Genomic DNA, 14,467 nt, shown 5'->3' with positions numbered 1-14,467 from the left:
GGGGGACACATGGGAGACTTGCAAACACGAGGGTAAACTCCTCCCCTGGCCAGGGCTGGGTGCTCAGAGAGAGCTTTCCTGAGACGTTAAGCCCTCCACTGAGACGAGAAACATGAGAAGGCATTTAGCCAGAGGAAGGTGGGCAGGGCAGAGAGAACGTTCCGGGCAACTGGAAGGCTCCTGGAGAGGTCACTGGGTCAGGCTGCTGCCCTCGAGGAAGTGCTGTAAACCAGCTGCCTCTTCTTCTACTTCCTGATCATGAAACTGACACTCCAGAGCCACTGACGGTCGGCAGGGCCCTGGGACTCGCGAGACAGCGGGAGGGCATTGCCTGGGCCAACCTTTGTCTTGGCACCTGTGGTCCTGGACAGCCAGGGCTGCCGGGCTTGTGGCAAACCGTTTGGATGTTGTTGGAAACCAACTGCGATCGAAATTTGGAAGCAATTCTCCAGGGAGCTGGCAGAGGCCAAAAAGGCCCCATCATGCTTGGCATTACTGAATATTGCTGCTCTGGGGAAGCGGCAGAGACCCAGGGAGTAGCCTGGTAATGGAGGATTTCCCCGGGACGCGGGCGCCACTGCCAGGGCCCTGGGGCCAGTTTGATGAGGCCCAAATCCTAGGCTAAACACAGGAAGGCCCCTGTATGCGATGGGTGTTTGGAGTTTGAGGTGCCCTGCGGGTTCCAGGTGCCAGGCCCTGTTACAGCCCCCGTGCCTTTGCACATGCTGTTGCCTCCACCCCAGAGGTTCACCCCTCTTCCTCTGCCAGCTCAGTGCTTTCCTCCCCCAGCATCTTCCCAGCTCCTACCAGAGGGCGGTGGCTTTATCCTCTGGGCTCTGAAGCTCTTTGCTCATGCTGGGGTTTGTTGTTTGTTTGTTTGTTTGTTTGTTTGTTTGTTTGTTTTCTGGGTTTTTTGGTAATTCTTGGTTTGGATATCACTTCAAACTTACAGGAAAGTTACAAAAAATTTTTTTTCACCTCTAGGTGATAGATGTACTTTTCTTTTTTTATTGCGGTATAACTGACATACAACCTTATCTTCATTTCAAGCGTACAACAGAATGACTCCACGTTTGTGTAGATTACGAAATGATCAGCACACATTGTCACACATTTTTTTCCTTGTGATGGGAGTTCTTAAGATCTACTCTCCTAGCAGCTTCCACGTGTGCGACATGGGATTATTAACCATAGTCGCCATGCTGTGCAGACGTCCTCATGACCTACTTATTTTGTAACTGGAGGTTTGTACCTTCCGACTCCCCTCAGCCCTCTCACCCACCTCCTCACCCCCACCGTTGGCAACGCCCGGTCTGGTCTCTGTGTGTATGAGCTTGGTTTCTGCTATGAGGAGTTCCCATAACATTCTTTACCTAGATTCACCAACTGTTTACATTTACCCACCGCCTTATCAATTTCTCTCTCTCTCCCTCCCCCTTAATACACACACACACACACACACACACACACACACACACACAGAGGCACACATATCTAAACCATTTGTGTTCACACAACTTTCATTACACCTTTTATTTTTATTTTGTGAGAGAGAGGGAGCGAGCGTGCAGGTGCAGGGGGTGGTGGGGAGGGGCAGAGGGAGAGGGAGAGAATCTCAAGCAGAGTCCACACCTAGTACGGAGCCCGATGTGGGGCTCGATCTCACAGCCCTGAAATCATGCCCTGAACTGAAATCTAGAGTCAGACGCTTAACCGACCGAGTCACCCAGGCGCCCCTCGTTACATCTTTTAGACTGAACTGTAATGCCTGTCGCCTCAGCCCGCTCCCCCATCCCTAGACCTTGAACCCTTCCATGGCAAGGTGTTGGCTCATTTACCTGTTTCCCAGCACATGGCAGAGCCTGGCATGGAGGAGACAGTCAGTGGGTGTCCTCCAGGGGCAGCAAGTCGGGGCAAGGACTCAAAGTGGCAAAGAAGGGGAGGCATGGGGTCAGGGCTGGCCCGAAGCTGGGGAGGAACCCCGTGGAGAAGTGCCTTCCTCACGGGTGTGTGCAGCAGGGACCAAGGAAGGGCCCACCCCTGGCTCGGCAAGTTTGGGGGAACCCCGAGAATCCTAGCAGGCTTGGCTGCAACCTGCTCTGTTTGGCCTGGAGTCTGAGTGGCGTGGTCGAGCGTCCAGCCCCCTCGGGCCGAGTCAGGGCACCGGCCGCACCGGGCAGCCACCAGGTGCATCTGGAGGAGGGAGGGGTCTGAGCTCTTCCCGTCCATCCATCTCCACACTCTTGGGTTTCTCGTGTTCTTCCCCAGTGAAAGTCCTCTTGAAAGAGTCTTAATTTGTCGCCACCGAGCAAGAGGGACTTGGCCATCACCACGTGCTGCTCTCGGAAGGTCCAGGGGCTGCGGGGGCAGCTGCAGGGGGGTGGGGCGGGGAGCATGGGCAGGCGTGACCTTGGACGAGTGGTGTCACTCCGAGCCCTGGCATCCTCACCGGTCGGGGAGATGAGCGCACGTCCTTACCTTATAGAGCCCGTCGTGAAGGTCCCGTGACACGGTGTGTGGCAGCACTCAGGGTCCACCCTGACCCAAGAAGAGCCCTCCTCGCCAGCTGCTGTCACTAGGGACAGCCATGACAGCGGCAGCCAGGCTGGGCAGGCCTCTTACGAGGCCACCAGCTTTTGGGGGGATGGCAAGGGTGAGCTTGGTTTGGTGCCCACATTCATGAGCTCTCTGGCTGGGGTCACGGCCTCAGACATGGAGGAGACCCAGGAGCCGGGCCATCCTTGGAGAAGGAAAGGAACCTTGTTTGTTGACGGCCCCCTGTGTGCCGTCTGGCATCAGGTCACCCTCACGACAACTGAATGTGCGGTGGTGTCCCCCGCATTACCGCCAAGGAGGGAGGGTCAGCAAGCAGAGGGTGGTGACACGCCCACCCAGCTCCGGGACCTGCCAACGCCTGGCTCTGAGATCTCAGACGAGGTCCATCCCCTCTCCTAGCCTCAGCATCCTCCTTGTAAAGTGGGGACGATCCTAGGACCCACTTCCTGGGGTTCCCATCAGCCAGAGATGATGCCTCTCAGGGCTAGTTGGCTCCCCAGGGCCCCCGAGGCCGACATGGCCTGAGGTCTCCCAGCCTCCGGCCCTGCAGCCCCCCGCCCCCCGCAGCGGAGCTCACCCTGCTCCTGGCCTCCTGAGGTGAGCTGGGCGTGAGCTAATGGTCACCAGGAGGACAGTGTGTACTGAGGGCCGAACTGTGTGCTCTCGGCTGAAAACCTAGCAGAAGTCTGGGGCAGCCAGGAACGGGGGCAGGTGGCAGTTCTCGGCTGAGCAGGGGCTAAGGACCGGATGTGGGACGCCCTCTGGACGTTTAGTCGCGGCTCTGTCCCAGAGTCTGGAGCAGCACCTACAGAGCAGGAAACCGGTAAAGACGTGTTGAATGAATAAAGGATCTGAGGGGGGGAGGCTGAAGCCAAGGAGTCTGGCGAAGTTTCAAGGTCGCCGGAGCAGGTTGCACGGGGCTCCCAGAGCAGGCCGGCCTGAGCGGGACGGGGGAGGTGCGGACTCCTCTTCCCCCATCCGTGGGCAGGGCCGTGCCTCGGCCTCCCTCTGCACATCTCATTCTGCGACCCGGACCGAGGCCTGTCCCGAGAGGGGATTCGATGAGCCTGAGACCCTCCAGCCTCCGGCTGCCGTGGTTGAGAGGTGACGGGGTGCGCTGGCCGAAGCAAAGTGAGGATCCAAACCCGGGCCTGCCTTGCCCCCCGCGCCCCCGTGTTGTAACGTCATGTAGACGCCTTACTAACGGCCACATCAGGCTGGATTTAAGAGGTGAAGGCTTTTCAGTCCTAGGCTGTGACTTACAAAACCTCTTCTCTCCCCCTTGACCCTCAATACCGGCACCGCGGCGGGCCCCATGAGGGTGAGAATAGGCCTTCCTTCTGGATGACCCCCAGGCCAACCTTTTGGGGTTATCAGATTAATTCCAGGCGGGCGGGGGTGGGTTCCCAGAGACATTGTGCCCCTGGGAGTTCCTTGAGGACAAATTCACGTCCGTATCCCTGGTGCGGCGCATTGGGCCTGGCTCCCAGCGGGCGATCAATAAATGCTGGGCGAGGGAGCAAGCAAGGCATGTGTCTGCCCCAAGGAAGCTTCCAGCCCAAAGGCAAACGTGTAGTCAACTACCTGGCCCTCAGAGTGTAAGTGCCCTGTGACATCTGTTAGCAAATGAATAAAATGACATTAATCACAATAATCACAAAATGTGTCTCGGGTGCCCACTGTGTGCCAGGGACTCGACCAAGCACGTCCTGTATTTGACCTCATCAGATTCCCATAGCCGCCTCTTGAGGTCAGTACTGTTAGCCCCGTTCTGTGGACAGGAAAACTGAAATCACACACCTAGGAAGTGGCAGAGCGAGGAGTAGATCTCAGGCCTGCTGACTCTTTCCCAATACTCACCCCTGTCTTCAAGGGCTGCTCTGTGTGTGGCCTGTGCTGGGTGCTGGGGGGCAAAGGACAAGTATGGGGGCAGCCTGGCCCCGGGAGCTTCCAGTCTGGCTGCAGAGGCCAGACAAACGTGCAAGACATAGAGGATAAAGCGCCCTGCAGCCTGATTCTGGTCCCGGGGCAGGCAGGCCAGTGAGTGCGCTGGCAGCCCTGGGAGGCCCAAGATGGTGGGCAGGAGGGGTGGGAGAAGTGTGGGGTCTGGCCTGCCTGGGCAGCACTCTCTTCCCCTCGGTAGAGTGGGGACAGGGAGGCTCAGAGGACGGTCACACCACTAGTAAGAGTCTTAATTGACTCTTTCCCCTGTCCTACATGGTCTCTTAAATCCAGAGAGACTTCCTGGAGGTGGTTTCAAGAAAAGGTGAGCTTTTGCAGCTAAGAGCACAAAGGAAACTGGGACGGTGGGCTGGGAGCATGGAAGGGGAGAGGACGGAGACGATGTCTTTCCCAGAGACCAGTGCCTGTCCTGCCCCATCTGCTAGGACTCCGGCGGGGACTGCTTTGGAAACACGTGAGTTATGCTTGAACGGCCCTTCCACAGGGATATCCGTCTGGTGCCTGCGGGATCACCATGCCCGTGGCTTCTTTTCCAGCCCAACTCAGCGTCCGCAGCTTCTCCAAACTTCTTCCCACTCAAATGCCCTTCCTTCCAACATCTGCGAGAGATGTCACACATGACGTGCTCAGAAGGTTACGGGCCTTGAGTCAGACAGGCTTCACTTCCTGTTCCCACTTAGCTGCTGACCAGCTGAGGGACCCCAGACAAGCCACAGAGCCTCACTCCTTCCTCCACAGAGCAGAGCTGGAGAGAGCTGGATGCCAAGTTGTCATGAGCCATGGACAACATATGGAAAGGCCCTGGCGCTTAGTAGGCCCTCAGAAAGGGTAGCTACTACTGGGTCCACAGGACAACTGTGAAGTCCCAGCCCCAGGCCACCTTCACACCTTGGGAAGATGGCCTTGAGGTGGGACCCAGAGGACACACATTGGAGCCAGGGGAAGAGGAAGAAAGGAGCTAGCTGTGGAACGTGGCAAATGGCTTTATGGAAGAGGCGGGCGGTGGCAGAGCCGCTACTGGCACCTTCGGGAGTTCTGCCTTACCGCCGGCTCCGATGTTCCAGGATGACAAAGCCAGGTCTGTCTCCCTGCTGCAGCTGGAACAGGCGAACCCCCAACCAGGGAGCAGCTCTCTTCCACGGCACGCCGGGCCTCCCTCTGCTACACTTGCAGGTGCCCCGCTGACCCCTTCTGTCTCTGCCAGGTGCCCCCCTCATGAGCAAGGCTCCAGCCTGGGCACCCAGGCAGAGGGGAGGAGCCAGGAGGGGCTGCAGCCCTGGAGTCAAAGGGCTGGGACCTAGAGCCAGTTGGAAAAGGCTGAAAGAGCCACTGCCATGGGCCTCAGGGCCATGGTGGCGTGGCCACATTCTCCAGGCCTTCTGGGGCCTCCTGTGCCGAGCACAGGCCAACTGCTCAGCATCCCCCAGGGAGCAGCCCACAAAAGGGACCGGACTTGGCCTACAGCACATGAGCTTTAGGGCAGACCTCAGAAAGCCCTTCTTGGCTTCCCACGCAGGGGGTGGGAAGAGATCCACGGCCTGTGTACTCCTGGGGGCTCCGGGCTCCGTGAGGAGGACAACGTCAAGGTGTGAAAGCCACCTGAGTTCGAACACTGGTTCCACGACTTTAGGCGGGGGAGTTGGTCCAGTGTCTTCACCCCTCAGTGCCTCAGTTTCCTCGTCTATAAAATGAGGACTAAGTCTCTACTCCATAGGGTTGGTGGGAAGAGTATATAAATGTTGTCAAGTGCTTAGGCATTGCCCAGCACCGAGTGAGCACTCAATAAGCCTTTGCTCTTGCAATTCATATTTTCCTTCCAGAATCTCTTCCTTCAAGTCCACTCCCAAGCATAGAAAACCGTAGTGTCCTGTTCCGGAGACCAGGGCTAGGGGGACCTGGAGTCCCAGGAGATGCACGCTGGTCTGGGGAATGAGGCAGAGGTCTCCCTGAGCAAACTCACAGGGTGCCTTGCACACCCGGGCTACCAGTGCTCAGGGTAGGAGATGAGCCCAGGGATCAGGAGGACCAGGGGCTGCCTGAAAGCCCGGAGAAACGGAAGTAAGGACCCCGCGCCGGCCAAGAGCCGGGGCCACCCTACCAGTCCCTATGTCCCACCTGCCCTTCCCCCTTGGTCTTGGGGCATAGATTTGTGCTGGTTCAGGCCTGGAAATACCAGAAATACCAGAAACTGAAGGCGTCCCTCTTTGGGCGGCCACAGCACAAAACCAACCAACATGATCCTGCTATTAACCTCGATTAACTTGGAGAGGATTCCACCTCAGGCTGTCGAGGCCCCTGTGGCTCCAGCCAAGCCCCCTGATGCTGGCCCAAAATGGCCACGCCAGAGCAGAGGGTGGGCGGTGGAGAGTGGGTGGGGGGTCGGAGCCCCAGCTCAAGGGCTGAACATAGAACAGGGCGTCCTGGGCCGTCAGGGCCCGAGCTGCCCCCCACCCCGGGGCTCGGCTTCTGCTGCCCGTCCACAGACAACAGAGGCGGCGATTGTTTCCGTCCGACCGCGGCAACTGCTCCCAGGGGCAGCCAGGAGCACAGGCCTGGGTGTCACAGTGGTAACTGCCAACCACGGGGCCAAAACCTGCCCCCTCCACTCCTGCGGACACAGACACTCCAGCGAGAGACAGAAGGACAGTCACGGGCACACAGAGGCCCTCACAGGGCCTAGAAGAGGAGCAAGGCCTGTCTGGTCACACACCCAGCCAGCCACACGCACATGCGCCCCCCAACACACACACACACGCACACCCACCACCACCCACAGCCCCAGAAAGAGGCTCCACAGCAGCTACACCCCGAGGCACAGTTCCTAAGAGGATAAAAACACCCATTCAGGCAGGGGAGGAGGGCAGGCACCAAAATAGCCCCGGCAAGAAGTCATGGGGTGGAAGGAGCAGAGGCAGCAGAGGCGGACAGCCCCGGGTTTGAGTCCTGGTGTTATCACTTCCTTGCCGGGTGACTTGGACCAAACAGCTCCCCTCCCCACACCTGCACGGCCATCTGTGAAATGGACACAAACGGAGCACCCGGTGGCAGAGGCGGCCCTGTCCTCAGCACCCATCACGGTAAACGGTACGGGTCGTTGCTGTTGCACTGGACCCCCACAAAGGTGTCAGGAAGCAACACGGCCTCAGCAGAAAGGGCTGGGGCTTGATGATAGTGCAGGGGGGCCCCCTCAGGGCGCCGGGGGCCGGCTGGGGGGTTGGCACTCAGAGAACACAGGTTTTCAAGGAAGCCAGAGCTGGGCTGGTGGCCCGGCTCCGCCATGTCATCGCTCTGGAGCCCGTCTTGTCTCCTGCCCGGCGATGTGAACAGCACCTGTCCAGCAGGGCGCTCAGGAGAAGAGCATCCCTCAGCAGCCGGATAGGGTGCCTGTCCCAGTGTGCTGCGCGAGCCGGGAGAAGGGGACCAGGCCCCCATCAGAGGGAGCTGGAGGGGCACTTACCGCTCGGGCGCTGCGGGGAGGAGCCGATCGCACCCTGACGGGCAGAAGCGAGGCTGGGGTACACCCAGAGCCCCCCGTGTCGGTCCGGGCAGAACAAGGGTGGTGGCTCGGAGCGCCTCCTGTGCCTCCTGTCTCCACCGGCCAGCCTGCCTCGAGGGGCCCCCAAGCTCCACTCCCCACCACAAAGGAGGGTGCGGGGCGGAGCACTGGGACCCAGCCCTGCCCTCCCTCTGCCTCCCACAGGGACTCGGGAGGCGGCCTTCGTGTACGCCATCTCTTCGGCAGGTGTGGCCTTCGCGGTGACGCGGGCGTGCAGCAGCGGGGAGCTGGAGAAGTGTGGCTGCGACAGGACGGTGCATGGGGTCAGCCCGCAGGGTGAGTGTGGGAGGTGGGAAGGGCGTGAGTGGCAGGCGGGGGACCTGGGCCCTGCCCTCACTCACAGCGGCCACGGTGCCCCCCACCCCTCACCCCCCACAGGCTTCCAGTGGTCGGGATGCTCGGACAACATCGCCTACGGCGTGGCCTTCTCCCAGTCCTTCGTGGACGTGCGGGAGAGAAGCAAGGGGGCCTCATCCAGCCGCGCCCTCATGAACCTCCACAACAACGAGGCCGGCAGGAAGGTAGTGTGGCACTTCCCCTGCCACCGGCACCGCCAGGGCAGGGGCGGGCTGGGCAGGGCCCCGGCACACTCTCCCACCCGTGCGCCACGTGGGAACACCTGTTCAGGCCCCACCATCACCAGCGCTCCCCGTGGCCCGGCGGGTGGGGAAGCGGCTGGTGAGCAGATGGCACAGAGCCATGTGCGGTCCCCGACACGCCCAGCCACGAGTCTATGTACACGCACACTTCCGAAGCAGCAGGGCCAGGAGGTGAGCCTTGCGTCAATGCACAGATCCTGTGCCTTCCGCACACCTACTCTCCACGCTTTCCCCCATCCTGCCACTCACCACTCGCGGTTTCCTATGACAACACCCTCTGAAATGTTTCTCTTCCACCAACGCCAAGTGCCCCAAGGGCAGGGACAGTGTCTTCAACTGACCGCAACACAGCTTACCGGCCCACCCCAGTATACAACAGGTGCTTAACACAGAAGATGCAGGACGGTCAATCTCTCTCCAATTCTGTGCCATCCCCCCATCCCCGGACCCGCCGGCTGCCCCCCCACCTGTGGCCCCTCCCCAGCTCCCCCTGCCATCTCCTGATGGGCCCTCTCCCCTCCCCGCCCCTGCAGGCTATCCTGACACACATGCGGGTGGAGTGCAAGTGCCACGGGGTGTCGGGCTCCTGTGAGGTAAAGACGTGCTGGCGAGCCGTGCCGCCCTTCCGCCAGGTGGGCCACGCCTTGAAGGAGAAGTTCGACGGCGCCACGGAGGTGGAGCCGCGCCGCGTGGGCTCCTCCAGGGCGCTGGTGCCGCGCAACGCACAGTTCAAGCCGCACACGGACGAGGACCTGGTGTATCTGGAGCCCAGCCCGGACTTCTGCGAGCAGGACATGCGCAGCGGCGTGCTGGGCACGCGGGGCCGCACGTGCAACAAGACGTCCAAGGCCATCGACGGCTGTGAGCTGCTGTGCTGCGGCCGCGGCTTCCACACGGCGCTGGTGGAGCTGGCCGAGCGCTGCAGCTGCAAGTTCCACTGGTGCTGCTTCGTCAAGTGCCGCCAATGCCATCGGCTGGTGGAGCTGCACACGTGCCGGTGACCGCGGCGGCCCGCGCGCCTCACGGCCCGGGGAAGGCCGGTAATTTAACAGTCCCCCCGCACCTACCCCAAAAGATACTGGTTGTATTTTTTGTTTTGGTTTGGTTTTTGGGTCCTCACGTTATTTATTGCTGAAACCAGGCAGGCGGCCCCAAGGGCACCAGCCAGGGCCTCTCTGCAGCCTGGGTCTTTGTGGCTGCCACTGACCAAAGGGACCTTGCTCAGGCCTCTGGCTGTCCACATGTGGCCACTGCTGACCACTCAGTCATTACCCGTATCTGTTTTCCCACTCACAGACTTAAGCCGGGTAACAAGGAGTGTTCGCCACATGCCATCTAGGGAAGGAGGAGGCCCCAAGGCAGGGGGAAATCGGTGCCATCTTGATGGAAGCTGCACCCCCACACACACACCCCCGACCCCTGGCGGCTTCAGCCTGGTAGCCTTGCCTCTCAAGTCCCCTGGAAAAGGGAACGGGCAGACACCAGCTCAAGCGCCAAGGGATGGCTTCGGCCCTCCGTGAGCAGCTGGAGGTTCAGTCTCCGTGGAACCTTCCAGGCAGGAAGAGGTGAGACAAGGGCAAGAGAAGGCTCCAGTCCCACCCTGGAGCCCAGCCCACCCAGCCTCCCCACCAAAGAGGGGAAGCCGCTACTCCCTGGTCCCTCCCAGGCAGGAGCACCAGCTGTCATCCCGGACCAGAGGCCCCAGCCAGGCCTTTCCAGGGACACCTCCACGTGTGTCTCCTTGCGGTGCCGCTCCTCTGTGAGATGAAATCACACATGCAGAGGAACCGGCCAGTGAAAAAGCCCTTTCCCATCCATGACTTCTCTCACTGAACCAAATTTCCTGAGCAAATACCATGTTCTAGGCCCTATCCTAGGCCATCTCATAGGATGATCGCAACAGTGCTGGGAGGTGCAGGGACAGACATGCCTGTGCCCATCTTACAGCAGAGGGGACAATGCTCAGCTGGGTCCCAGAGCGAGCTGGCTGCAGAGGCACAGTCCTGTGCCCAAGGCTCCTCCGGGGCACCTTACCCAAAGGTCCAGGAACTGCAGGTCTCCTTGGGTCTGTGCCTTGGGGAGGGGGCACCAGATGGAGGAAGGGGGGCCAGGAAGCAGCAGGAGCCACAGACTACAGGCTGGGCCTCACGGCTACATGGTTCCAGGGGACACAACAGGCTCTGAGGGAAGCAGCAGACAGCTGGAGGGCCAACGAAGTGAGGTGTCAGCAGTTGAGGCACCCCTGCCCCCAGGTACCCTGGGCACTGACGAGTCCCCCAGAGAAAGCACCAGCAGCCCGGGCCTGGCCCTGTGCCCCAGCCAAACGGGCAGGAGCACAGCCCAAACTTCTGTGAGTAGGACATGCGTACAGCAAGACTTGGCCCGACCCCACGGCTGCTCCTCAGGAGGGCTCCCGACCACCAGAGGAGCTTGCTGGAGGCCCGGTCTCTAAGCTGCCCCCTTAATGGGGCTCCAGGCTCCTGGTTTGAGATCTTGAGCTCTGGGATCCCCACTGGAGATTCTCAGACCCCAAGCTCTTGGCTCCAGGGTTCCATGTCTGAATTCAAAGTCCCAGATTGAGAATACGGGCTCCGGCCCGTAGAAACTCTCCTCCAGGCCTTGTGGTTTGTGCCTCCTGGTATTGGCTCCCTCACTAAGAGAGGGTCAACACCCTTGGTCCCCAGCCAAGCTCTCTGCTCAATGTCCATCCGAGAAGAAGGCCAAAACCAAGTGAGATGCTACAGCCACAATGGAATGAGGGGTAATCTTGGGGCGGGCAGGCTCTGATGTGGATGAAAGCTGAGCCCACTAAGTGTCCCCACAGCGGCCCAGCTGGGCTCACTGCTCCTCTGTTCAGCTGTTTGCTCAGTGCCAGGGAAAATGCTATCCCTCACTGGCAGAGGCCAGACCCAGACAAAGGAAGCAGGGGAGACCTTCCCCCTCTGGAGACAGGGCAGAGCCACACTCTCCCCCATCCCTGAATCCTGTCACCAGAACCAGGGCACTGGTAGGTCCAGGCTGGATGCTGGTATGAGAACTGCCCAGGAAGAAGTGAGAGGGTCTACATCCGTTCACAGGCTTCACCTTTCCACCTGCTTGGGGGCGCCCTCAAAGCTGACCAGCCTGGGGTTCTCAAGGGTATGACTTCCGTAAAGCACACTAGATTCTAGGAAGCTCTGCCCAGCCCTACCACCACCACCACCACCAGCACCCCAAAGGCCAAAGGGACCCACAGCCGCAGTAAAATGGAGCTTCCTTGGACACACCTAGCTCCAAATTGTCCCAAATAAAGAGGAGGAACCAGTACATGCCTGATATAGCCCACCCACTCTGGAAGCTGGCCAGAGGATCCAAGTCCTCCCCGAAACCCTCTCCGTTAGTCTCCATAAGACAAAGGTGATGTCCTCAGAGGCCTAGGGCTGGATAAGCCCCAGCTCTGGATGCTGCTACTCCCTCTGCTGCCCTACCCCATCTTTTAATTTTTATACTAGGCCCCTTGCCATTGTGACATCCCCATGAAATAGTCTGATGCACGATAAAATGATTATTTCTTTATCTTGCAATTGTGAAAGTGCCTTTGTTTGCAGAAAAGGGAGAAGAGAGACGTGGGGAAGGACATGGGAAAAGCCAATAGTTCATAGTCTAGATATGGGGACCCTCCGGGCCCTCTTTCCTTCTAAGTAACTGGTTTGATGGCCACATGGAAAGGAGCCACCTGCATGCTGTATGGAATCCTCCTTTAACACACAAGGCTCTACCCGCACATCACTGAGCCACCATCGGCTATTTAAGCCTTGGCCTGAGCTAAGGCCTCAGAACCCTTCTTGAGCATCGATACAGAGGAAGAACAAAGACAATGGCAGAGGAGGGTCTGGTGAAGTGGGTGCCAACTGAGACGGTAGGGAACAGATCAAAAAGAACTTAGCTCCTGCCCAAGGACACAGGAATCCAAGGCCTGTGGCTAGAAGTCCACTCCAGAATTGGAGCCTGGTCACGATGAGAAGTCTGGATGGGAAACTCCATGTAACCCAAGTCAGAGCTGATGGGAAGATCCACGGTGGCTTCTCAGGAACTTCAGTCTAGTGAAATCCTCATCCTTACCAAGGGGACCATGGCTTGTCCTCCCAAGCCCCCGCCCCCTGCAGCAAATTCACACATCTGGGAGCAGTTAGGCTACTATATGCTTGCTTTCCAAAAGTTTAGTGGCGTATAAAAGGGCTGAAACAAGTGCTTTCAAGACAGCAGAGGTGCACACGGATTTGTGAAGAACTGGGGAAGGGGACAATGGAGGGAGGAAAGGGCCTAGAGTATGGATGGAGAGAAAAGGACACCTCATCCCCAAATCAGGGTGAAGGCAGATAGAAAGGAACTGGTGATATAGGGGCTCCATGAGGGCCAAGCAAAGAGGTGAAGGTCTCCATACCCAACCATTTCCTACAACTGTGAAAAGGACCCAGGCTTTACAATTGAACAGACATGGGTTGGAATCCCAGTGCTGCCACTTCTCACTATATGCAAAACTGAATAACTCCTTGTCCCTCTCTGGGACTCATTTTCTTCATTTGTAATATGGGGCTGCTCCCCCTGCCCCCCTCCCCAACTTCAAGTGGGGCTAAACAATAACAGAACCAGTTTCTTGGGGATGTTAAATCAAATATGTAAAACTCAACAAATGGCAGCTACTATTATAAATATTACTATTCCCTTTTCAGGAATGTAGGAGGCAGTTAAGGTGGCTTTAAAATTGAGGGGGCCAGAAGAGGGGATGAAACTAGGAGGAAATCAGAGACAGTTGAGGGCTGAAGACAGGTGATCCTACCTTGGCCCCAACCCCAAAATCAGAAACAGATGTCTCAGGACAAAGATCCCCAGCCAGGAGACAAGAGAACCCCAGGGGTCAGAATACCCAGGCAGCAGCAACCAAGGCAATGGCAAAGCTGCCCCCAGGCGCCAGCAGGAGATGCTGAACCAAGTTCTCAGTGTGGCTGAAAAGCAGGGCTAGGACAGGGAACAGGGTCCAAGGAGTGGAGGAAGGAGTGTCAGAGCTGTAGGAAGCATATATAGGGGCCCAGGAGCTCCGCCTAGGAGGATGGAACGCTTTCAGGACTCCCAGGCAAGGTCAGCTCACGGAGAGCCTGTGTCCAGATCCATTCTTCACAGCTGCCCTCACAACTCAAGCCTGAAGGTCTCTGGGAAAGCTGTGAGACTGTGATAAAGTGGACCTCCTTCTCAGCCCCTGCTTGACGGCAATGGCCCAAGAGGTGTTCGGGGAGATCAGGAGCAGGGTTTGGGATGGGTCTTGGGCCAAGCAAGGGCCAGAGAACACAGGAAGACAGAGGGTAGAAGGAAGTACAGGGTCTGGGCAACTGAGAGGGGCTAAGAAAGACTGAGAAAGAGTGAGGGAATGGCTGAAGGTGGGAGACAGACATAGGAACAGAGAGGGATACACGCAAGAAGAGGACAGCACTGAGGGACCGGAGGGCATCTTGGGCAGAGGAGCCCAGTAGCTTCCTGACAAAAGGAGAAAGTGCTGAGCTTCAGAAGGCATCTGACTCAAGAAAGGGGGAGGGGGTTTAAGGGATGTGGGGGAAGGGGCGGAGTATGGCCTGGCCTGGCCCAGGCAATGACTTCATAGGCATCTCCCCCCACTCCTTCCTGAGCCGCCAGCCCTGGTGACCCCCTGCCCGCATCTCAAGGGTCTAGGCCAAGCAGGCGCTGACAGGGGAGAGAAGGGGCCCTCCTGGGCCAGGCCCCCAAGCCTGGCATCGTGCCTGCCAGGGAGGAGGGGCCTAGA

The 14,467-nt window shown here is 58.8% G+C and overlaps 1 protein-coding gene across 3 annotated transcripts in view; it reads left to right on the top strand.

The window, feature by feature from the left end:
• Positions 1-12,228, top strand: part of WNT4 (Wnt family member 4) — a 26,740-nt gene extending 14,512 nt beyond the window's left edge. Inside the window, exons 3-5 of one of the 3 annotated variants that reach the window (XM_040618939.1) lie at positions 8,261-8,350; positions 8,453-8,595; positions 9,207-12,228. In XM_040618939.1, coding sequence (XP_040474873.1) covers positions 8,261-8,350; positions 8,453-8,595; positions 9,207-9,674 — 701 coding nt within the window. In that variant the 3' untranslated portion in view covers positions 9,675-12,228. Of the gene's footprint in view, positions 1-8,218; positions 8,351-8,452; positions 8,596-9,206 lie in introns of all 3 variants that reach the window. The other 2 variants (XM_040618940.1, XM_040645924.1) reach the window with 2 other exon arrangements.
• Positions 12,229-14,467: the final 2,239 nt, after the last annotated feature.

The sequence above is a fragment of the Ursus maritimus genome, unplaced genomic scaffold (genome assembly GCF_017311325.1).
Source record: "Ursus maritimus isolate PB19 unplaced genomic scaffold, ASM1731132v1 scaffold_32, whole genome shotgun sequence".
In the NCBI taxonomy this organism is placed as follows: Eukaryota; Metazoa; Chordata; class Mammalia; order Carnivora; family Ursidae; genus Ursus; species Ursus maritimus.
This window is presented reverse-complemented; position numbering and strand designations above follow the sequence as displayed.